The sequence below is a fragment of the Sinocyclocheilus grahami genome, unplaced genomic scaffold (assembly GCF_001515645.1).
Source record: "Sinocyclocheilus grahami isolate Dianchi unplaced genomic scaffold, SAMN03320097.WGS_v1.1 scaffold466.1, whole genome shotgun sequence".
In the NCBI taxonomy this organism is placed as follows: Eukaryota; Metazoa; Chordata; class Actinopteri; order Cypriniformes; family Cyprinidae; genus Sinocyclocheilus; species Sinocyclocheilus grahami.
In genome coordinates, this window is record NW_015505645.1 from 750214 (window position 1) to 776238 (window position 26025).

The 26025-nt window shown below is 36.8% G+C and overlaps 1 protein-coding gene across 3 annotated transcripts; it reads left to right on the forward strand.

The window, feature by feature from the left end:
• Positions 1 to 4683: 4683 nt before the first annotated feature.
• On the forward strand, positions 4684 to 21785 carry LOC107553221 (FERM domain-containing protein 6). 3 transcript variants are annotated; one of them, XR_001604938.1, is made up of 15 exons: positions 4684 to 5042; positions 13174 to 13517; positions 13950 to 14040; positions 14543 to 14622; positions 14723 to 14799; positions 15699 to 15885; positions 17140 to 17295; positions 17388 to 17453; positions 17570 to 17638; positions 17760 to 17934; positions 18294 to 18602; positions 19345 to 19467; positions 20297 to 20388; positions 20539 to 20630; positions 20761 to 20783. XR_001604938.1 is itself a non-coding variant. In XM_016235383.1 (15 exons), the coding sequence occupies exons 2-15, from the start codon at positions 13419 to 13421 to the stop codon at positions 20814 to 20816; spliced, it is 1644 nt and encodes a 547-aa protein (XP_016090869.1). In that variant the 5' UTR covers positions 4684 to 5042; positions 13174 to 13418; the 3' UTR covers positions 20817 to 20895. The 3 variants fall into 3 exon arrangements, 2 of the variants coding, with proteins under 2 accessions (XP_016090869.1, XP_016090868.1); XM_016235383.1 differs by having other exon boundaries at positions 20567 to 20630; positions 20761 to 20895; XM_016235382.1 differs by lacking the exon at positions 20539 to 20630 and having other exon boundaries at positions 20761 to 21785.
• Positions 21786 to 26025: the final 4240 nt, after the last annotated feature.

The window sequence follows — 26025 nt, forward strand, 5'->3', positions numbered from 1 at the left end:
CACACACACGCTCATAATTTTTACTCTGAAACGAAAGTTTGAAATGAAAGAACCACTAAAATGCAGTGATTTTTCCTGACTGCGGCATTACATATGATTCTAGGGAACATATGATTACAGAAAAATACAACAGACAAACAAACATATTGTGTGAGCACTCTTTTGTAATGCATGAAGAACATTTACATTTTTGTATGTTTTATGGGATTTTTTAAAAGTTGTATGCATTGCATTGATGGCTCCATAAAGAACCTTGAACTTCCATGGAAACTTTCCATTGCACAAAAGATTCTCTACAGTGGAAAAAATGTTCTTTACACTAAAATTGCACCTTTATGAATTGTTCACTGAAATGTTCTTTAGGAAACCAAAAATGGTTATTCTATGGCTGCAAAAACTCTCTTTTGGAACCATTAGCTTTAATAGTATGGTAAAAAGAAGCAGAAGCAAATGCATCCTGCAAAGATAAAGCTGTGAAGGTTATGCTATAAAGTTGAAGTTTTGGCCCTGCATGTTTGGGTCTTAAGTGATCTGTTAGGTCCAGTGGTCTCCAGTTACAAACGGCAAGAACATCTGGATGTATTTAGCCGCTTGCTCTGCCCGGCTACAGTACAGCCTGCAGCTCAGAGGCATTCAAAGTTGCGTTATGCTGTTTCTGAAATATCATTCTCAGCAAAAAGATGATATGTCTGTTAATCAAAACCTTTCTAGTCAGATTGTTTACACCAAAGTTTTTGGACTTAAGCAGGTCTGATTTGATCTAAAAGCACTGTGGAACAGAAAAGGAGGAAATGCTGGGAAAGGAAGGGGTTTCCTTAGAGTTTCCTATGCCTGGGCCTGATTTTTTACGCCATCGGGATTTTGTCCTGCTCTTGTTTTGCCAAATCAACAGTGTCATCAAACACATGTTGTAGCAGGATTTTTACCCTCATGATTGACTACAGTATGCTTTGTCTTCAGTGAAACTAAATAGGAAGCAGTAATGTCTCTGGACTCTGAACTGCACACAGAAACCCAAACAGGACCAAATATTTACTTAAATCTTCTTTGTTTCCCCCTGCAACATTAACTACAAAATCAGCCCACTTTTCCCACTATAAATACCTGATTTTGTGTTTCACAGGCCAAGCTAACTCTTTAAAATTATAATTCAAAACCCCATTAGACTGAGACACGAGGAGAGACAGTGCAACACAAACCAGAAGCTCCTTGACATCAGGTCTCTTCAACGTCAGAACATGATGGAATTTGATGATAAACAGTCTAAGTTAAAGGCAAATATTTTTTATTCATATAGTTCAGCTTGTAAAAACAAACACAAATCATGTTTCTAGCGATCCACTTACAATGAAAGTCTATGGAGGAAAGCATTGGACAGAGGTTAAAGTTATACATTTTTACAAGAGACTAGCATGATTATATCATTTATAAACCTAATTTTGAACTCCTGTCTTGATGTTGTAAAGGCAGCTAACGTGGTAAGTAACTCGTGCATATGTACAATGATGCTATAAAGTTATTGTTTATTTTGAGAAAAACCACAGGAATTATATCTGTAACTCATATTCAGACATTAATCCGCCCTAAACAGTATATAGACCGCTAAAAGGTATTTTAAGCCTTAAGTCTTTGTACGTTTCTTGTCTACTATCATAGTTTTTATTGATAATATTTAATTAGCTTTTACTTTTATTTTTTCAGTTTTCATTTTAATTTTAGGTTAAGTTTTAGGAATTTTGTTGTGTCCTTTTGTTGTATATTTTTTGTGTTTTTTAAAATAATTTTACTTAGATTTAATTTATTTCAGCTTTATTTCAGTTTTAGTAATTACTTCAACTTTAACTTGTCACTTATGTCAATTTTTGTGTACTTTTTTAAAGTTAAAATTTGCATCTAATATTTATTTTATTTTAGCTTTATTTCAGTTAAAAATATATTTTTAATAGTTTTAATATTTTAGTAAAAACAACTTCATTTGTGTCTGAATACATCACAGCCATTCTGCTTTCCTTGTTCTCCTCTGATGCCGTTATTTAAGTGCAGTGCTCTGGGTGATTGTGTTAACATCAAGGACTCATCATGAGGAATCTCATAACAACATTCTGGGCCTCACATTCGCACAGCTAGAATGAGGACAAACAATCACTCCAGCGGTGTGTCTGTGTGTTCTCACACTCCTGAGAATCTCACTTAGGGTCATGACCTGAAACTGTCTCCATTTGTTCTCTTTTTTTTAGTCAGTTTCCCCTTTACCCTTTCTCACTTAGCAAAGATGTGTACTAAGTGTAAACAATAAACCCATGCAGGCAATCCCAACCCAAACAGTTTAGAGCAAGAAACCCTAACTCTAATCCCTACATCCTAAACTCTGCTCACAACCTATTTTTTTTTTTACATGATTCTAATCCTCCTAAACTAAACGTTGACAAATTAACTTTTGGCAGCCTAGAATTTTTCCTATTCTAGAAAAAAACTGAACCAACTAATTGAAGACTCATCCTGCATTAGACAGTTTTTTGACCAATCAAATGCTCTCAGAATGAGATTTCCCCTCTCCCAGCCCCCAAGCAAATTCATAAGGGTTTCATAATTATGCCTTTAGGCATTTTTAAGACTAAAAAAATACATAATGAAAAATTTTGGAAAAAATAAAACGCAGAAAATAAAATCACTCCTTATTCTGGTGCAAGGGAACTATGCAAGTCGATGATTTGGCATTAATCTCGAATTACAGGTTAATGACTTCATTCTGGAGATAAATATACACACAGCAGCCACGATAGCACTGTATAACTGATATATAAATATATATATTAAATTCGAAATATTTCCAAACGTGGTAACTATATCAGGAGAAATCGTGATTCTCAAATATGTGTAAGTAAATGCGTTTTGCACCTGACCCTTGCAAAATTCCTCTGAAGGTATCTAATTTTCATAAACAAGTACTGCTTTTTTGGAAAATGATATTTACCCACAACTTTTCCCCTCACAACTCCACTCTTTGGAATAATAGGGCTGTAATTATTAATAGGAAATCTCTGTTTAAAAGTGATTGGTATAGCCAAGGCATTATTTTTATTCATGATTTATTAGATGGTAATGGCTTTTTCTTATCTTATAATGATTTCATTAATAAATACAGAGTTAGAATTACAATAAAAGGTTATAATAAGGTATGCACTGCTATACCCACTGGATAGTTAAGAATAATCCAAAGTTTTTCTGATCTTTTATCTAGATATGTATTTTCTCTTCCCTCTTTGAAAATATGTAATGTTGACCTTTTAACATTTCCGGGTTTCTCAGCAGCGGAAGTCGTTGTAGTTAGGTAAACTTGAAGAGCAGTGAATGGGAGAGCACCAAAAATATATTTTTTGCATTCCCAGTTACTCAAATAACAAAAGAAAAACTCCACGATAGTGTTTTCATGACTTTCAATAAAAAGAAAAAAATCGAGAGAGACTGATAACGGCTGTCAGAAGAGAGAACGATGTCAAATTTACCATCGCTCCCATAGACGCTGCACTAGAAACACCCTCGCATTAGCATTAACTGTTTTTTTGTAATTTGATGCAAATGTGATATAATACAAAGAATAGTGGATACATTAAAAAAAATACAAATATGAAAAACTTTCGAGGATTTACGATGCTGATGACCGTTAAACGTGCCATCACAGTCTTGTGAAAAGGGTCCACACTGTAATCTATTAACCACACATAAAAACCCGTCTTTAAGTACCAGATATGAGTGTCATGCCAAAAAATATTTCTAATATGACTGACTTTGTATTTAATGTGAATTTAATTACAATATTGTAAGTTACTAATTATATCACTTTCATTTTACAGAGCAAAGAACATTTGCATTATCAAAGAACATTTTCATTCAGTCTAGCCAGAGTTCAGGCACGCTCAAAAACTCCCATTAAAATCACTGAAGATGTTTACACTGTGAAATTAATATCTTGTAAGCACATCTGCACTTTGTTGTTTCTGATGAGAGAATTCGCCACCGAAATCAGTCAGCGAGCCAGTGAACAAAACACCGCGTTTCAGCGACGACTCATCTGAACGTCTCTGATTGGCCATTGCATTCATAAGCGCAACAGAATCGTGTGTGATTGGTTGATATACAAACGCGTCTGTCTCTGGCTCAGCGCCCGTCAGTGAACACAGATTTGAATTTAGCAGCTGATGCTTGTGCGCACTGAACGATCTAATCACACCAGTGCGATTGTATCAAATATAAAAAAAATTATTCGGCTATTTTTTGTCTTTTGGAAGCTGCATTAAAAATCCACTTGGCTCAGAAATCTGAGGGGGCACGTGCACGATTTCTATTACATGCGCAAAAGCGCTCCAGTTCTCAGCAGGCTTCGAATACGAAACTCTACTAGGGCGAGGGCTTGGCTAATGAATATTAATCACGGGACGTGACGTTTGCCTAATACGCATACGTGATTGGCTGCAACGCAAAGGGCGCTAGACTGCTGGCGAATTGGGGAATCCAGCCGTGGTGAAGGCTTGGTTCATGAAAATGTATTTAGATACGTGACTGGATGCTCCAGGAGGGTTACCAAGCAACGTCTGGAGGACCTTATTAATATTCATAACGTAATCCTTCGCTTTAGTATCAGGATTCGTCGGTTCTCCTGCATGCTGAGCAGCCGTGGACACTACCAACGTCAGCTGCAGAGGGGGGGTCTTTCGTCCACGCTTGGTTGGTTAAATGTAAACACTTCGACCGAAGAAAGATAGCGCAGCCGTTACGTTGCTTTTAAAAATTAAGGGAAAGAGGCGCCGTGTAGCAGACGCGTTTCTGGCCGATTCCTTTGGGGTTTGTCACCCCTCCTACACCACGGTTTGGATAAATCCCTCCACATGTATAGTGATTTGTGAGCGGTAGGGAGCTCGATGGGGTTGAGTTCGCAGCTCGGGATTATGTGCTAGACTGGCGAGCGCAGCAGAGGAATAAAAGCTAGAGTTATATGGAAGAAGGTTTCTTTGGGAATACGCGGAATTATCGTCAACAAGAAGGTGAGTTTTGTTGTCCTAACTTTAGTATTTCGTCTGCATGGGTGCCAGGGTTTAGAGAGGGTTTAGTTTCCTTCCATTTTCACAAATAACTTATTCTACGTGGCAGCGCTGGCCCGCAGAATCACACACACGCGTCTGGTCAGCTATCCTTGTGGGGACTCTCCATAAGCGTAATGGTTTTTCTACTGTACAGACCGTATGTTCTATTGCCCTACACCAACCCTACTCCTAAACCTACCCCTCACAGGAAACTTTCTGCATTTTTAGATTTTCCAAAAACTTAATTCTGTATGATTTATAAGCTTTAGTACCCGTGGGGACCTCAATTTAGGTCCCCACCGTGACACAAGTCCCCATGAGTCTGTGTGTAGTCAGGTTTAAGTCCCCACCAGGATATATAAACCAGTACACACTCGCGCTTGACCAAAACAAAGCAGTGTATTTGCATTCTGCCTTGCAAATTTACCATGGTAACGATAGTTTCCACCAAGAAGCCAGTTACTACAGTTAATTTTACTATAGTGAAACTGTGGTCACTTGGCATTAGTCACCACTTTCTGAAATGTTTCACAACGAAGTGGCAAGATCCTGAAAGCTTCTTACTTTGTTTCACCGTGATATTTTCCACTGATTGTGGTAATTTTGGCGGAAACTACACGGATTTGAGTGTTTTGAGTCAAATGTTTTGGATCATAAAACAACTTCTAGACCATAATATGGCATTCCCTGGCTATTTTTGGAGTAATGTGTTGGTACTTGGGTTGGTTTATAGCATCCAGTCAGCTCAATGGCCTACATAACCCTGGGGGTTATGTGGGGTCTGTCCAAGTTAAGTTCTGCTGTACTAAGACCCATTGGATGTGTCTCAAAACCTGATGTGCTGCCTACCAAGACAGCGTTTTGGAGCATCGTAGCAGCATCATATGCATGTTTACTTCCATATGGGGTCTGAGAAACCCAGAGACCCCTTTTAGTATCTCATAAACATTCTTAATAATATAATATTGGGTATTGATATTGAATTTTGTGAGGACTAATTATAAACACACTTTCATGATTCGTAAAACATGCCTCACAAGTCTGCCATAACAATATTATGTAAGTTTGAGATTTTGGAGACCTCAAATATTAAATTTGCGTGGATGGTGTACATTGGTAGAGGTCAGTTTTTTTTAGAATATATTTTATTTATTTTTATTAATGTATTTTTTGACAATGTGTTGAAATTGACTCCATAACAATCACTTAGATTTATAGATTAATTTTGAAATTACTATTTGAATTTTTACATGCGCAGCACAGGGACCCCAAATCATCAGGAAGGGATGTCAATCTCGGTGGAACATGCAGGTTAATTGCATCACAACACAACATGAATCGGAAAAGTTTCATTTTTATTCTCCCTCTCTCTCTCTCTCCTTGTCTCTTTTGGATTCAGGAATGTTCACAATTTCCTCTTTGCGGTCAGGGCGGGTTTAATATTAGCCCAGTGCAACTCTACACCGACCGGTGTTTAAGGGTCTCACATTTATCCTCTCTTGTGTTACAGTGATTTTCTCTAAGCGCTGAAAATCTTTAATGCGTAAGTTTGAAGTGTAGGTCTCTGGAAGGGTTTATTCCCTCTTTCTGTTTGTTACCAGCAGGGGGATCGTTTCATTGGCCCCTGGAGAATAACATGTTAAGAGAGAAAATTAATTTTTAGTTTATTAAAAAGAGTTGTTAATCAGTTGTATTTTCTGGCTTTTGTTTTGCTTTTTAGCAACCTCAAATTATGTGTTCAAAAATTGTTCGTAATAAGTTATGTTTATGTAATTTTATCATTTGAATCTCAAAAGTGTTTTTTTTTTTTAACCCAGTGTAAGATTCCATCCTTCCAGTCTTACGTGTCAAATTGACTTTGTCATTGAAGATTGGTCAGTGTGTTTGCTTTGATGCGGGTTTGCCTGAGTCGATCTCTAGTCACATCCTGTGTGTGTTCTCATGTCATGCCCTGAAGAATAATGAGGTCTAGTTGTGCTGGGCATAGTGTTAAATTTGCTTTCGTGTTTGTTTGTTGTTGTTTGGTGCCAGGAAGCATTTTCTGCTGTCCTTTTGTTTCCTTTCCTTTTTCTTTTTTTACCCTCAGGATGTTTTCTTTGCTGAGCTGCTCTTCGTTTGTGTGTGTGTGTGTGTGTGTGTGTGTGTGTGTGTGTGCATGTTTGTGGGTGTGTTCGTGAAGTCTTATTTGCCTGAAGGCAGCTAGAATAGATGTTCAAAAAAAGATTTCTCCCGAGTGAGTAAAGATTTCTCTGCCATCTCTGGTCTAACCCGCCCGTGTGTTTCTGGAGAAAATGGCTAATCTGATTAATCTAACTTGGAAATATCTCTTAAAGAATGTTTTATGATTATGTATCTGGACCGTAAACACAAGTTTTCTTTGCTGAGCTGCTCTTCATGTGTGTGTGTAAATGTGTGCATGTTTGTGGGTGTGTTCGTGAAGTCTTATTTGCCTGAAGGCAGCTAGAATAGATGTTCAAAAAAAGATTTCTCCCGAGTGAGTAAAGATTTCTCTGCCATCTCTGGTCTAACCCGCCCGTGTGTTTCTGGAGAAAATGGCTAATCTGATTAATCTAACTTGGAAATATCTCTTAAAGAATGTTTTATGATTATGTATCTGGACCGTAAACACAAGGTTACAGGTTGAATCTGCATGCTGCCTAATTAATACTTTTGAGAGACATTTCAATCCAGGTATTGCTAGTGCTTTTAGTGTCTCATCAGTGTGACCTTCTCTGATCCTCAAGTGAATCATTTTTCCAAAAAGGTTGTCAGGTCACCTTTATTTATAAAGCTCTTTATACAATACAGATAGTTTCAAAGCAGCTTCACAGTAACAAACAGGAAAAGTAACAGAATCAATGATGCAAACTTTATCAGTTATGAGACAAAGATATTGAACTTCCTTTTGCACCTGCATGAGCATGTTTCATGATCTCACTCCTGAACATGCTGCGTGTTTGAAGAAACCGTATCTCTCACATGACATGTTTTCTTGGTATAACTCTTTAATATTTTAAAAGAAAGCTTGCGTTCTGATTGGCTGTCTCGGTGGCAGTGTAGGAGTGGTTGAGATGGATTAGTTTACCGGCTCGCTTGGGTAGGTTAAGCTGACACGGCTATTGTTTGTAGGTTTGTTGTTATTGCGTGTGCAGTGCCCTAGTCCTTTTAATGTGGTTTGTATGTAGTTCCTTGTGTTGCCTTTATTATTTGCCTCTCCAACAGCTGTGTTATAGTGATCCTTGTGTGTTAGTATGTTAAAGTTTGTTGCCTAACAGTTATATTGAATGGACGGAATTACTGTAAAAGATTTTAGTTAATATTGTCTCTATATAAAAGACTTGATATTATTCATGGTTGCTCAGAATAACATGTATAAATAATGTTTAATGGTAAAGGCAATTCTTTGGGTTCAGTGTCTTGCTCAGTGGTACTATTATGATGCCTGTCCAGAGTCAGCCTTTAGCCTTTGTCTTCACAGTCTGGATGCGGAATCATTAAGTTTTAAATATCGGTAGATTTAAAAAAATATATTTTTGAAAGAATGCTTACTAAAGCTGCATTTATTTGATCCAAAATACTGTAAAAACCACAATATTGTGAAATATTATAAAAAAAAAAAAAAAGTTATTCCTGTGATGTCAAAGCTGAAATTTCAGTGTCATGTAATCCTTCAGAAATCATTCTAATATGCTGATTTATTACTTAAGAAACATTTTTTATTATTATCAATGTTGAAATCAGTTGTGGTGTTTAATATTTCTGTGGAAACTGATACATTTTTTTTCTTTTTTTGAATAAAGGTCAAAAGAATAAAATGTATTTGAAATAGAAATCTTTTGTAAACATGATAAATGTCTTTGTTACTATTGAACATAATCCTTTCTAAATAAAAGTATTCATTTTCTTCAAAATCTTACCTCAAACGTTTGTAGTGTACATAACAGATATAGATGTTTGTCATCTGCTTTTTTATCCGACAGATTATTCCCTGTTATAATCATCTAATCATCTACTAAGTCTGTCTTTTATTTTGTCTTAAAGTCTTAATTAAAAAGAATCTTAATGCTTCAAAGACAAAGTTCAAAGGTGAAAATGACACTATGATCTTTTTAGTAATTATTCAAACAGGTGTGGTTTAAAATGGTTTAACATGAAATTAGGTCATGATATTGGAAATCATATGTGTTTACTCCATCCCACAGCTCATCTAGCCCAAAATCATACAGTTTTGTTTTTTTAAATATGTGGTTAATGTCAAAATACAAAGAATATTTTGTCTCTCTCTGCTTCCTTTAACAACTTTTTATTTGCCTTAAATGTAATTTAAAAAAAGATTAACTGCTGGATTTTTGCAAAACATGTTGTTGAAAGATTTGTCCTGATGTTTGCTTCTAAAAACACTACTACCAAGATTATTGTATCGTATATTATTACTAAGCTGTATCATAGCTGGCAGAAAACATAAGTGTATTAAATAACCTCCAGCTGAACTGTTCACACCTTCCTCTTTTTTAAAAATCATTCATTACATTCTTTTATTTTAGACTTTAAACCCTCCTTTGCCAAGGGCTCTTCCGTATCTTTTGTGTAAGGAGAATTTATTTGCTTTCTTCATTGAATTAAGAACTTTATACAATGGATTTATTAACAGGTTTACAGATGTGTTCAGAATCAGATGATCCGATACCAAACTACTCCTCTAGTTGTGTCTTCTACTGCGGCATAGAGAAACGGTTCAGTGCGTGTGAAAAGGGGAATGTGTCTGGGATTACAATCACACTAAATAACTGTGGACCAACAGTGTCTGAGCAAGTCTGGACATGTGAATTCCACCTATCAGTGGCATTTCCTTACCTCTCATACTTCCATGTTTGCTTTGTTTTTTACTGGAACTTTCTTAGTTCATTTTCCTTAACTTTGCTGGAAGGTTTTCTGTCTGCATGGGTTTTAGATGTTTCCCTTCAGAGAGGTAAAAGCTCAGTGGATGATGTAAGATGGTTCGTAAAAACTAACCCCAGCACTTCAGCACGTCTTTTAAGATAAGGTAAGATTTGATCCCCGAAGGCAAAACGAGGCGTTAGCAGGATGACATAGATGACAGGCGTAACATAGACCTTAATACTGTAGCAGATTATAACAGTCTGTGACTGGGACTTTATATGTGTGTGGGTTGTATTTGTCTCAGAAATTATCCAGGAAGTTTCTCCATCTTTTCAGCAAAGAAATGGCACACATAATGTCATGCATATGTCACACATCGTGACAAATGTGGAATCGTGCAATCCTCTCTTCCTTTCTGTTTTCATCCTGCTCAGCAGTACCAGCTTAAAATGGCTTCAAAATGTAACTTTAATCAGTCATGTCATAGATTATATGATTTTTGGGCTATTATTGATCCCCTTTGGCCGGTTTGCCTGCTTTCCTGTTAAATATTAATGTAGGCAATGTTTCTAGAAACCTAAAAGTCAATTCCTTATGAACTCCTAACCATTATATGAAAAGCCAAAATCTACATCATTGTCATCTGATGTATGCATCTGAACGTTACACATCTGTAGTACGTGTAGCAGAGTGTGTGTGTGTGTGTGAGAGAGAATCAAAGGCCTCTATTGTTGGAATGAGAAGCAGATGTTGGGTGGAATTCTCCTGACTGCTGCACATTTTCCTCTTCTCTGTCTCTCGCTTATGCAAAGTCTACTCGCTACTCCATTTTGCCTGACATTTTTCTTAATGTATACAAGAACAAGCTTTAATAAAGGCCAGCCAAGTGGACTGAGAAAATGTCATAGCAGCGCATACACAGTTCCACAAACCACAAAGAATATTTTAATGTCAGTTAATGGAGCCATATGGCAGTGTACTTGTGGGGAAAAAAGTACAAGTTTTGAAGAAAATAATTTAAATTCAAGTTTAAAGTACTGTGGTTAACTTAGTTTTGGTAAAACTAAAAACTATTTTAAACTGATTCCAAGATGTTATTTTTTATTTATATTTTTTATATGTTATTTATTATTTATTTTTAGATAGTGAAGCAGCAGAATGTGATGGGAAAGTTACACAGGTCCTAATTAGTGCTTACAAGTTTAAGGTTTGTTGTAAACTACTTACATTTTGAGCTGACATTCAAATTTGCAACTTCAACTTGATCATAGTAAGTATATTTCTGCAAATGTATTTCATGTTAATTATACGTACAGTGAAGAAAAAGTTGAGTTTGATCAGTGTTGAGCTTAATCAACTGGATGGTACACACTTGTGGTGCATATATATTAGGTTAAAAATAATCTGGAATATTCTTTTAAATTTGAGAGATGAAGTTTGATGTTTATGTGTGTATTGGATATGACGTATTTGTTGTCATTTTAGATGGAGTTCATTCATGATAAGAGATCAAAATGGTAATATTTCACTGTAACTTTCTCGCTTTGTCAGTTCAGCAGTTTCTGTAGGCCTCTACTCATATCACAGATACTGATAGAAGCAGAGAGAGAGATATCAGTCGGTTAGTGTTTCATGTCTGTGCAAGCAGATGTTATGTCCCAAAAATATCTAGAATCACAGAGAGAATTTTGAATCGAGATAATTATGAAACGTGATATACGTTTTTGTACTTTGACTGTGGTTGGATGAGAGAATTTAAAACGAAGACATGTTACATTCTAGTTTAGCATGTTAGCTAACTAATCTGCAGAAAAGCTAACTTGGCCTGCAGAGGCCCATTTTATAGATAGTGAAGCAGCAGAATGTGAAGGGAAAGTTACACAGGTCCTAATTAGTGCTTACAAGTTTAAGGTTTGTTGTAAACTACTTACATTTTGAGCTGACATTCAAATTTGCAACTTCAACTTGATCATAGTAAGTATATTTCTGCAAATGTATTTCATGTTAATTATACGTACAGTGAAGAAAAAGTTGAGTTTGATCAGTGTTGAGCTTAATCAACTGGATGGTACACACTTGTGGTGCATATATATTAGGTTAAAAATAATCTGGAATATTCTTTTAAATTTGAGAGATGAAGTTTGATGTTTATGTGTGTATTGGATATGACGTATTTGTTGTCATTTTAGATGGAGTTCATTCATGATAAGAGATCAAAATGGTAATATTTCACTGTAACTTTCTCGCTTTGTCAGTTCAGCAGTTTCTGTAGGCCTCTACTCATATCACAGATACTGATAGAAGCAGAGAGAGAGATATCAGTCGGTTAGTGTTTCATGTCTGTGCAAGCAGATGTTATGTCCCAAAAATATCTAGAATCACAGAGAGAATTTTGAATCGAGATAATTATGAAACGTGATATACGTTTTTGTACTTTGACTGTGGTTGGATGAGAGAATTTAAAACGAAGACATGTTACATTCTAGTTTAGCATGTTAGCTAACTAATCTGCAGAAAAGCTAACTTGGCCTGCAGATGAATAATATTCAAATTAATTTTAGTTTGTCATGTTGTTATGCAGAATGTTTTCAGTATTGATATGGCCTTTTTTTATTAATAGAAGCTTATATTAATCTAACAAATACATTAATTACGTTACATAACAAATGGAAAATGATTTCAACTTGTGTTTGCAGTGTGTTGTGCACTCACCCACAGCTATCCATCACTGTTTTCCTTGTTTTTTTATTTATTTCTGTTCTGTGGACAAGAAATCCAGTGCTGGAGTTCCTGTGTTTCTTACAAAATCCAGTAAATTATAGCTTTCTAATAGGTCATGTTGTTATGCAGAATGTTTTCAGTATTGATATGGCCTTTTTTTATTAATAGAAGCTTATATTAATCTAACAAATACATTAATTATGTTACATAACAAATGGAAAATGATTTCAACTTGTGTTTGCAGTGTGTTGTGCACTCACCCACAGCTATCCATCACTGTTTTCCTTGTTTTTTTTTTTATTTCTGTTCTGTGGACAAGAAATCCAGTGCTGGAGTTCCTGTGTTTCTTACAAAATCCAGTAAATTATAGCTTTCTAATATTTATGTGAAATACTTGGAGAGTTGCCTGCCAGTATGGATGTCCAACAGGAACATTTTGTAGTTGTATTCTTATTCAATTAATTTATTTCTGTCTTTCTCTCTTTTTCAGAGTTGGGCGCTGGGGCTGCTGTGTTTGTGTGGTGTGATTGTGTGTTGATCAAGGAGAAACAACTGGTTTGAAACAGTTGTGAGTCAGGTCTGATTTTGTGTGTGTGTGTGTGTGTATGTATGTATGTATGTGTGTTTTTTTTTATGTGTGTGTGTCTGAGTTATCTGATCCCATCGTGACTGGGAGGTACTCAGGGGTGGAGCTCCAGTGAGGGGCACAAATCTACAGGCTGCAGCCTCTCAAACATGAGCAAACTGACTTTCCACAATAACAAGATGATGCAGGACCGCCGGTGTGTGTGTGTGTTCCTCCCGAATGATGAAACGCTCAATGTAATAGTCAGTGTGAGTACAACTCCATGGACTCAATGTAATAGTTGGTGATAGATGGTAACACCATTGGTGATTGCTTTAAGACCGCACAGCTTCCATGTCATTTAAAAATAAATGGAAAAAATTGCAATGATCTATTTGCATCATATACAAAAGATTGTTGTTTATGGACAACAGGTTCTAAACATGTCATTTTGGGTCCTGCCCGGAAGTTGTGGGCTTGCATTGGAAACATAATCTGTTCACAAATAAATATTTAAAAAATGTAGCTCTGTTTATTGCATAATTTCACAGTTTAGTAATACTTTGAGAAACCACTTTTTAGGGCCAACGTTACAGACAGCAAAATAATATAAAACAAATTCCATTGATAAGTGAAACCTGTTTCCCATTCCCCATCAATATATCCTTTCTCTCTCTAATACATCTGTTCTTTTCTCTCAGGTTAAGGCTGTGTGTCAGGAGTTGTTGGTGCAGGTCTGTGATCTGCTCAGGTTGAAGGACTGCCACCTGTTCGGCCTCAGTGTTATTCAGAGTAAGGCCAAAAACACTGCAACACACACACATGCAAACAGGCTTAAAACAGCTTTATACTTTCTTACACTCTGACTTGTCTATTTAAAACCAACATAACATATTTAACACGGCTCTCTGTACTTGATTCTGATTAGATTTTTCAGTTCTGTCACTGTGTTATATTATGGGTGCTACACTGTATTGATTATCCCAGGCATCCAGGGTTTTGGTTCGTGTATCACTCTGTGGTATTTTTATTCTCATGATAAAATAATTTCAACTCCTATCAAATGTGTATGTCTGTTTATTCATTTATTTGGTAAGTAACCATGCAATTATTTGGGAAATATGCAGTCTGCTGGTTATTATTGTATTTTCTGTTCTTAACCACCCTGTCAGGGTTTTATTTAGCGGAAATTACTGACTTTTTCCCATTTTACATTACATATGCTATATACACAAACATTAAAGATCTAAATGCATGTGTGTTTCAGTGTGTTATAATGTGCTTTTTTTCCTAGACAATGAACACATATACATGGAACTGGGACAGAAACTGTCTAAATATTGTCCAAAAGAGTGGAAACGGGAAGCTAGCAAGGTATCTCACACACACAGGGTTTTGTTTTCTTGAAATATATATATGTATATGTGTGTGGTTTTTTTGGTGCACATTTTGACTGAATTCTTGCCAACTGCAGGGAATTGACAAGTTTGGACCTCCAATGATTGTTCACTTCAGAGCACAGTATTATGTTGAAAATGGCAGACTTATCAGGTGAGTCACACGCATGTCTACATTCATAAGTTTGGGGTCAGTAGGTTTAAATGCTCTAAACCAGTGGTTCCCAACCACATTCCTGGAGGTCCCCCAACACTGCATGTTTTCCATGTCTCCTTAATCAAACACATCTGATTATTGAAAATGGCAGACTTATCAGGTGAGTCACACGCATGTCTACATTCATAAGTTTGGGGTCAGTAGGTTTCAATGCTCTAAACCAGTGGTTCCCAACCACATTCCTGGAGGTCCCCCAACACTGCATGTTTTCCATGTCTCCTTAATCAAACACATCTGATTCAGCTCATTAGTAGAGCCTCCAAGACCTGAAATGGGTGTGTCAGACAAAGGAGAGATAAAAAATATGCAGTGTTGGGGGTCCTCCAGGAACGTGGTTGGGAACCACTGTTCTAAACTTGTAAAAAGTGACAGTGAAGACTTTTACATTATTACAAAAAATCTATTTCCAAATGTTTTCTTTTTATTTATCAAAGAATTATGAAAAAATATCACAGATTCCACAAAAATATTACGCAGCACAACTGTTTTCAACATTAATAATAATAAGAAATGTGTCTTGAGCACCAAATCACTTTCTGAAGGATCATGTGACACTTAAGACTGAAGTGACTGCTGAAAATTCAGCTTTGCTATCACAGAAATAATTTTGCTATCACATTTTAAAATGTATTACAATTGAATTTTTTTTTTATTTTAATAATATTTCACAATATTACTGTTTTTACTGTATTTTTGATCAAATGAATGCAGCGTCCTATGAGACTCTTATCAAAAACACAAAAAAAGTAATCCTGACCCTAAACCTTTGAACAGTAGTGTATACATACTAAATGTCTATAGAAAAAATGAAAATGTTCTATGTCTGTCTGTTTTAGTGATCGCGTTGCACGGTATTATTACTATTGGCACTTGCGGAAGCAGATACTGCAGTCTCAGTGCATCCAGAGAGAGGAGGCTTATTTTCTTCTGGCTGCATTTGCTCTGCAGGCTGACCTGGGAAACTTCAAACGGAACAAACACTTTGGTGCCTATTTCCAGCCGGAAGCATATTTTCCCTCTTGGGTATGTCTGCACAGCACCCCATTAAACTGCTTCCTGATGAATCATTATGCTGATCAAGCCTGTTAAATGTGCATATGCTCCGACTGCCCTCTGTGTGTGGTTTATGGGCTGCACTGTGCTGTCCCCGAATTTAACAGAGCCTGTTGTAAAAAGACGCTTTATTCATCATCATGTAGAGGATTGAGGTTAAAAATAGTCAAAAGCTTTTAAAGAGAATCTAGGGTGCTTTAGGCTTGCTGAGCTGTGCTATCATCTGGATACACATGGTGTGAGACACTGCTTTACTGCAGGATGGTGCAGTCAGAGATAGACTGTGCTGTTGAACTCTTGAGAGATTAGGGACAGCCCTGACAGCACTGTGATGATGATTTTTGTGTTTTTATGAATGTTAAGTGTTCAGGGACATCACCATAGCCAAGGTTGACAACTAGGATTATATCTGCTGAATGCCAGTCTTATTTTTTTTTTAGCAGTTTTAGTTGCTTGAGTAGAAAAACAAAACAAATCAGCAGTGGTTTAACATTAACATTTTGCCACACCTGCCAATGGGTGAACTGAGAAAATGTACCATAAAACTGTACTTTTCTAAAAGTAAAGTCACTGCCATTCAAAAGATTTTTTTTTATTTTTAAAAGAAGTCTAAAATACAGAAAGGAATGTAATCTTGTGTAGTCTTATTACAATTAAAAAATTGTTTTCTATTTTAATATACTTCAAAATATAATTAATTTATGTGGTGGCAAAGCTGAATTTTCATCCGCCATTACTACAGTCTTCAGTGTCACTTGATCCTTCAGAAATCATTCTAATATGCTGATTTATTATTAATGTAGGAAACGGTTGTGCTGAAGTTTTTTTGGAACCTGTGATACTTTTTTTTCAGGATTCTTTGATGGAAAAAAAATAAAAAATTAAAGAACAGCATTTATTCAAAATAGAAATCTTTTCTAACAATATAAGTCTTTACTCTCACTGTTTATCAATTTAACACATCCTTGCTGAATAAAAGTATTAATTTCTTATAAAAAAAGTATTTAACCCCAAACTTTTGAATGGTAGTGTATATTGTTACATAAGATTTATATTTTAAATAAATGCAGGTTTTTAAAAACTTTTTATTTATTTTTAAATGCAGTCTCTATAAAATGATTTAAAAAAAAATTTGTACGCAGTAATTAAAAATAACTGGAAAATCATGTAAATTTATCAGTCAAAAGGTGTACTTTATTATTATTCTGGTTCTATCTTTTCCAGGTAATTGCGAAGAGAGGATGTGACTATATTCTCCGTCATATTCCAAACATGCACAAAGAGCAGTTTGCTCTTACGGCATCAGAGGCCCAGCTGAAATACATAAAGGAAGCTGCACTATTGGACGACGTGACCGTTCATTATTACCGCCTTTACAAGGTCAGAGAAGAACTATTGACTGTGTGTGTGTGTGTGTGTGCGTGCGCGCGCGCATACAGGCTGATTTTTCAACATAATGTGATTTTCCCCAGGATAAGAAAGAGCTGGAGGCTTCCTTAACTCTGGGACTGACCTTGCGTGGGATTCAGATTTTTCAGGTATGCTGTTTGTACACTTACTGAATGAGGTTATACAGTAAATTGTATAAAATCCAGCTCTTTCAGATAATACATTGTGCATTTCTATGTATGATGGTTACATAAATTTTTTTCAGAATGTGGGAACTGTCAAGCAACTCTTGTATGATTTTCCCTGGACCAACGTGGGGAAACTAGTGTTTGTGGTCAGTGTTACAGTGATTTATTAGTATGATTTAAAGGTGAAGTGTATAATTCTGTGCCATTAGGGTCACAGTGTTAACACTTTTTATTGGAATCAACCTTTGACTCATTTCCTGTCCACAGGGGAAGAGGTTTGAGATCCTTCCTGATGGTTTGCCTTCAGCCAGGAAGCTCATCTACAATACAGGCTGTCCTCTGCGCTCACGACACCTCCTACAGCTGCTGAGCAACAGTCACCGATTGTATATGAACCTACAGCCTGTGCTGAAACAGGTTCGACGACTGGAGGAAAATGAAGGTATCTTGAGAATATGCATGACAGATTTGCTGGAATGGTAACATTTCTTAAGCTTATAATTGAAAGTTAAATGAAATCTGTGATATACAGATAAATCAAGCTAGGTGATAAAATTAACAAATAAAAAATGAATGGCATATACACTTTAAAAATTATTTTTATTTTTAAATCATACACTGTTAACTGACTTCACAAACATGGACATTAGAATATGATAAAAGCCATACTCAGCAGAATGAAATTCTTTTATTTTATTATAATTATTTTTAAAATTTGTGTTGTCATGGAAGTGTTAATGTTTTGTTTTACAAAGGACCTAGAGCGTATGGTTGACATTATTAAACTATGTGTGTTCTCAGAAAAGAAGCAGTACAGGGAGTCGTATATCAGTGATGCTCTGGAGGCGGACATGGATCATTTAGAGCAGCGTTCGCGTGCAAGCGGCAGCAGTGCAGGCAGCACGTCACGACCCAATCCCTTTTCACGACACTCCACCACGAGTCATGGCAGCTCCCGTACATCCGGCATCGACACTGACAGTTTCCGAACACCTACGAACACACCCCACCGACCGCTGAGAACACACTCATCTTCCAACACCAGTCATGCCAGCACACACACTTCTGGCATCGAGAGCAGCAGCAAGGAGCACTGTCTGGATGAGGACGGTAGGAGACACACACACACACACACAGATGAATATGAGACTTCTCTGATAGCCATTTAATTGTACCTCACAGGCTCATTACATTAGTAATAACAGTATCAATAATAAATGCTTTATGATTAAATGGGTGCACTGATCAAATCTCATCAGGGTTTCTGCGGGCCCTTAAAAAGTCTTGGATTTAGTTGTATTAAATCTAAGGCCATAAAAAGTATTAAATGGCTGTGTGTGCTGCGGTTACCGGGGAAAACGTTATATTTCTGCAGTTCTGAAAGCTCCACCTGCTGGCAGAGAATGGATGTGCATTTCCAATAAGGCCATCTGCTGTTTTTGTTGAGACCAAAGCAAAAATCCACCCATATTTTTACACAGCAAACACATAAATGTGAACCAGTGGCTCGACAAGAAGCTAATGCCAATGCATTATAGAAATCGAAACAATTAAGACACTAAGATATAGTTATATGTTATTAAATTAATATAATAATTGATTGATGATAATTGTTTAAATTAATATAATTGATACTTTTGACTTTTGAATCCCTTTTCTTATAAATGGTTTAAAGGGTGAAATGAGAGAGGCTGAAATTTGATTTGTGTAGGTCTTAAAAAAGGACTTAAAGTGTTTTTTTTTTTTTTTAAATTTTATTCTACAGATACCCTGCTCATTCATACTATTCATAGTACTGAAGCAGTAGCAGTTTCAGTGCTCAGAATTGCTGTGTGTTTGTGTGTTTCTTCAGAGATTGAGATGTTGGTTGATGATCCAAGAAGTTGTGAAGATCTTCACGATTTAGATCTCAACCAGGAGCTGTGTATTCATATCACAGAGGACATGCTGTCAGCACAGAACAACGGATGCTCCGGTATATACAAGCATAGATTATATTATATTATTTAGAAATCTTTTTTTCCAGCTAGGAAGCATTAAATTAATCAATATAGACAGTAAAGACATTTATAATGTTGCTTAAGTAGCACAACTGTTTTCAACATTGATAATAAGAAATGTTTCTTGAGCACCAAATCAGCATATTAGAATGATTTCTGAAGGCTTGGGTGTATCAACCACGCCTGTTGCTGACAGGTGGATAAATTCAAGCTGTGTCATCTCTGGAGGCAGACATTAGCTGTAAATTGACCTTTTAGTGCCACCTTTCCAATTCAGTTTGTCAGTCAAATTCTTGCTGTCCTACAGCTGCCCAGGGTGAATGAAGGACTTTGTTAATTAATGATTTGCTCTTTCAAAACTGTGGCATTGAACAGGGTTTAGTAAGAACATTTTGAAATGATAATTTTTCAGGCCTGGAAAAGTCATTGGAGATTGATAAATGTCCAAAAGTCATAGCAATTTATGCGCCACTCTAAAACATTTAATTGACTAGAAATTGGTCTTTTTGAGTGCTTTATAAAATTTTATATACTGGATTTTTAAGAATCCAGTTCCAGTGATAATGGATGGCTGGAAAAGTCATGGACGAGTCATGATAATCTTAGGATAACAATCTTAGGAAGTCACTACTTAAAAAGTATGAGTATCCTGTCGTTTTAATGGACAAGTACCTGAAAGCGGTGGAGTTTGAATCGACAACTAAATTTACTGGACACCCTAGCCTGACCCTAGTGACCTTCAAATGTCTGATGGGAGAAAATGATTAAGAATGCATGTGTTTTGTATATGTTTGTGCATTTCAGGGTTAGTGGTGAAGGAAGTCAGTTCTTCCACATCCAGCTCATCAGAGACCGTAGTGAGAATGAGGGGTCAGAGCATCGAGTGTCTTCCCCAGGTGCACCTATACACACACACGTTTACACACAACATGTTACAGCTGTTAAATGACACCGTCTCAGCCGCTGAAGTTAAACCAAAGACATCCACTCTGCATTTTGAGCTGCATCATTCTTCTGTTGAGTAATCATGTAATCTCTTTTAACAGTGCTGGTAACCTCACTTCCTCTTAACAGTATTTGTTTAGGGCAGCCTTACCCTACACCCAACAGCACTGTCGTTTCTCATCTGTCAATTCATGTGAGTGTACAGCTAACCGCTCTTGAGATTTTAGGGTTAGTTGAGAGTTAGTGTAGTCTGTGATTTCTGTTTTATTGCGGCTTGTTAGTTTCCTTTGTGCTGACATGTTTCATTGTCTTTGTTTTATTAGATGGCGATGGGCAGGAAGGGCCAGAGCTCCACAGACCGGCACAGCCAATCACTTGATGATGTTCGTCTGTTCCAGAGGAACTGTCAGGAGTGGGCGGAGCTTTGCCAGGACACCGCGCACAGCTATACGTTCGGCTGTGAGCCAGACCTTGGGGACACGGTTGGCTGTGGATACCAGGGACTTGCAGATCAGTGCGCTGGCATCCGGAATAACCAACATGCATTTCCCATCAAGAGAACCAGCAAGTATTTTTCTCTGGATCTGGATAGAGAAGATCTGACCACAGAACACTTGACCACAGAACCAGAGTTTGTGGTATAAGGCAGAGAGAATTAAAAAGAGCCCCAGAACAAATTAAAAGGATAGTAGACGGAAAAACTGAAATTCTGTTATTTACTAACGGTCACGTTGTTACAAACCCAGCTTGCTTTCTTCTGTGGAACACAAAAAAATTGATGACTGTGCTTGTTGCACTTTTCCATGCTGGTACAATAAAAAAGGATGGAAAAAAGTGCCAAAAAAGTAATTTTCTGTGCTATAGACCTTAGTCAGGGTAGTGACATATTTGTATTTTGACAGGAATGAATGAGGTTGCAAGGGATAAAATAAAAGTACAGTATGTTCAATGGACTGTACTCTTATTTAATAACATCCAAAAGGACTTTTAAAAGACAAAAACTTTTGAAAGTTGTGAGATATAAAATTACATGTGATCTAGGACATTTATACAGTGTTCCATTGTGAAAGTCTAACACTTACAGCCTCGTTTTCATCCATGTCTACCCAAAAAGTAAACTCAGTCATCATTTGCTAATATTTTTCCAAACTTGTATGCATTTTTTTTCCTTCTGCTGATTACAAAAGAGGATATTATAAAGAATGTTGATAACCAAACCGTTTTGGTTTCCATTGATTTCCATTGCATTTTTTGTCAATATAATGGAAGGCAATGGCAACCAAAACTGTTTAGTTGCCAACATTCTTCAAAATATCTTCTTTTGTGTTCCACAGAAGAAAGCCATACAGGTTTGAAATTACATGAGGGTGAGTAAATGATGATAAAATGTTTACTTTTGGGTGAACTATCAATTTAAGTTCAATATGTTATCTACCCTGACTAAGGTTTGTATTTCAAATCTTCTAAAGCCACATAATAGCTTTTATGGATGAATGGTGCTACTTTTATGTTGCTTTTTTGTCTTTTTTTTTTTTTTTTTACAGGTTTAACAGCCCAAATGGTTACCATTTAATTTCATTTTATGGAAAAGAGCAGTGCTAAACATCTCCTTTTGTGTCCCACAGAAAATAAGTTACACAGAATTGTAATGACATTACGCTGAGTAAATGACACAATTTTTCATTTCTTAGGTGAACTATCTCTTTAAGTTAATTTAGTGCATGTGTGCATGTGTATCCAAAACTAGCAAGATAATCTGCAGTATCCTAATGCCAAAATACAAAAATCTAGAAAAATCTGCCTTACCAAAGTATCCAAAAGTTTGCGTGTCTGTGTCTGTGTGTGTGTGTGTGTGTTTGCTGCCCTAAATAAACCCTCAGTGCCTTGAATTCACTATGCAGGTTCTCAGAACATAAAACTAAAGTTTCTGCACTCCTGTTTACTTCCACCCTCGTCTCCAAGGAAACGCCCCAGTCTTGTCTCCAAGAATAACACTAAACCTAATGAGCTTTTTGGGATTGTGGTAACTGAATCATGTGAGCATCATAATCAGAGGGCCCAGTGCCGGGTGTGCCGCCCCGCAGGATGAATGACTGATGAGATTTCAGGCCGCCAAGGCTCTTGATTTAGAGACATTTGCACACAGCCGATACTTTGCTGATCAAGGGGGGGAAAAAATCAGTCTTCCATGGACTTTCCTTTAGAGTTTCTAATTTTCTTTATTCATATGATAACTTTGTTTATTTGTCAAACTGGAAGTTATTTTCTTTGTTGTTTTATAAAAAATGACTGCTGTGTGTGTGTGTGTGTGTTTTAATGGTGTGTTGCCTGTCAGTATTAAGCTGTTAATGGGAGACAGTATTAGAAGGACATAAAAAATGATCTGGTCCTTGGCAGGTCTTAAAATTTAGAAAATGAAACCTCAGATGAACAACATCACATGACATATCACACCGTGTCATTATTTATTTAACAAAAATAAAGCCAAGATGGAAAAGCCAGGTGTGACAAAGTTAGGACACCCTATGTTTCAACTGCCTGTAGATTCACTTTTAGCAGCAATAATTTGAAGTAATCATTTTCTGTATGACTTTATCAGTCTCTCACATCGTTCTGGAGGAGTTTTGGCTCACTCTTCTTTACAACGTTGCTCAGGTTTATTGAGGTTTGTGGGCATTTGTTTATGCACCGCTCTCGCCACAGCATTTCAGTCAGGATGAGGTCTGGACTTTGACTGGACTGCTGCAACCCCTTGATTCTTTTCTTTTCAGCCGTTCTGTTGTAGATTTGCTGGTGTGCTTGGGATCATTGTCCTGTTGCATGACCCAATTTTGGCCCAACTTTAGCTGTCGGACGGATGGACTCAAATTTGACTCTACAGTCATGGCCAAAAGATTTGGCAGTGACAAAATTTGTGTTTAGCAAAGTTTGCTGCTTCAGTATTTGTAGATTATTTTTTCACATGTTTCTATGGTATACTAAAAAACAATGATAAGCATATCATAAGTTTTAAAAGCATTTATTGGCAAAAAAATATAATGAGTCAATATTTACAGTGTTGACCCTTGTTCTTCATAACCTCTGCAATTCGCTCTGGCATGCTGGATATTAGCTTCTGGGCCAAACCCTGACTGATGGCGATCCATTCTTGCCTTATTAGTTCTCGGAGTTGATCACAATTTGTGTGCTTCTGCTTGTCCACTCGCCTTTTGAGGACTGACCACAGGTTCTCTATGGGATTGAGATCCAGGACATTTTGATACCATTCTTTATTCATGGCAGTGTTTTTGGGCAGAATTATGAGAGAGCCCACTCCCTTGGTTGAAAAGCAACCCCACACGTGGATGGTCTCAGGATGCTTCACTGTTGGCACAACACAGGACTCATGGTAGCGTTGACCTTTTCTTCTCCGAACAATCGATTTTCCAGATGTCCCAAACAGTCAGAAGGGAGCAACATCAGAGAAAATAACTTTGCACCAGTCTTCTGCTGTCCAATCCTTGTACTTCCTGCAGAATTTCAGTCTGTGCTTGACATTTTTCTTGGAGAGAAGTGGCTTCTTTGCTGCCCTTCTTGACACCAGGCCGTTGTCCAAAAGTCTTGGCCTCACTGTGCGTGCAGATGCTCTCACACAAACCTGCTGCCATTCCTGAGCAAGCTCTGTACTGCTGCTGACTCCTCAGAAGGAGACGGTCCTGGCACTTGCTGGACACTCTGGGACGTCCTGAAGACATCTTCACTGCAGTCGAACCTCTCTCCTTGAAGTTCTTGATGATCCGGTAAATGGTTATTTCAGGTGCAATATTCTTTGTAGCAATTTCCTTGCATGTGAGGCCATTTTGATGCAAAGCGATGATGGCTGCACGTGTTTCTTTGGAGGTAACTATTGCTAACAAGAACACAATGATTGGAAGCTCTTCTTCCCTCCTCTTATAGCAATAAGTTTGCGCTTACAATCTATTTAGTATGATAGGGATTTCACCTGACTAGTACTCATTCACACTTTCACATGTGCTGCTGATTTGATTAGTCAATTAATGTTAGCTGGTCATTTTGTGTCAGGATAAAAAAACAGTGAAATTTGTTTTTTTGTGAAAAGTTCATTTTTTGGTCAGTGAAGCTTTTAGCAATTATTTAAAATGCATCTGATCACTCTACATAATCTAGAAACAATGTGAATGAACACCACAACAGCTGAAGCAGCAAACTTTGCAAAACACTAAATTTATGTCACTGCCAAAGCTTTTGGCCATGACTGTATTCACACACACACACACACATACACACATACAGTACAGACACAGGCACACACGAAAACACACACGTGCTAACGATGTTAGCGCTACTCTGACGATTTTATCAGTAAAATAGTTTATCAATTTAAAAGCTACACTCTAAAAAAAGATGGTTCTTTAAAGGTTATTTATATGCAGTAATGGTTTTATTTAGAACCATAGCATTCTGAAGAACCCTTTCATGCTGAAATGGTTCTTTGTGTTAGAGTTTATGGTTCTTTATTCCTGCCCTTTTGTTTTTCAAATCTGTAACTGTTAAAGCTCCTCATTACTGATTTTCTGGAGTTCAGTGATCCAACTACAGACTGTCAACACACTCTCAACAGGTAAATGATTTCATTCTTAAAATTGAAATACAAATGTAACTTTAAAAATGTAACTGGTTTCCAAACAAACATGTTCTTATCTCTTTAAAATAAAGTGTTTATTACGTTTGAAAAATGGATATTTTTCTTATAAAAACGCATGGATTCACTACAGAAGGCCTTTATTCACCCCCGGAGCCGTGTGAAGCACGTTTTATTATGAATGCGTGTACTTTATTTGACGACTTGTGACTGTTCAACTGCAACACCCGCTGACTGCAATGATAGAGCTTGGAATAGCCAGGACAATTTTTAATATAGCTCTGACTGGATTCATCTGAAAGAAGAAAGTCATATACACCTAGGATGCTTCGAGGGTGAGTAAAACACAAGCCAATTTTCATTTTTGGGTGAACTAACCCTTTAAAGTTTCACTAATAGAGACGCTGCTGCCGAACGCTGTTAAGAGACGCACAGACTCAGAGAGGTAATTCTCGCTCTCTCTCTTTCTCTCTCTAATATAACTGAGTTATTAACTGCATTAGTCTGCCATCAACAGCTCAAGCCTCTGGCCGTTACTAGGTCTAAAATGACGTTTTGGAATTAGCAGTGCAGGCGTTGGATGACATGCTTAAGAAATAAACCTTACACACACAAATTGTGTTTAAATACAAAAACCGGACGGATGCCTTGAAATATATAATCTGATCGATGTCTTGAGGTGAGGTAACCGAAGTATAAGCGGAATAATTGACTCCGGTCCATTGAATTATTAGAAAATAATGCACACCCAAGGTGTAAACATTATTTTATAATAATTCAACGGCCCATCGTCAATTATTCCTTATATATAGGCTATATACAGTATATATACATACAGTATATAACATTAATAGCCTATTACATTTATACTATTTACAGTATATATATATATATATATATATATATATATATATATATATATATATATATATATATATAAGACAAA

Excerpts from the sequence above, each read along its gene's own strand:
- LOC107553221 (XM_016235382.1), top strand. The coding sequence starts at position 13,419 with ATGAGCAAACTGACTTTCCACAATAACAAGATGATGCAGGACCGCCGG. Across the intron at positions 17,639-17,759 it reads TGGGGAAACTAGTGTTTGTG|GGGAAGAGGTTTGAGATCCT; the intron begins GTCAGTGTTACA and ends TCCTGTCCACAG. Across the intron at positions 19,468-20,296 it reads ACAGAACAACGGATGCTCCG|GGTTAGTGGTGAAGGAAGTC; the intron begins GTATATACAAGC and ends TGTGCATTTCAG.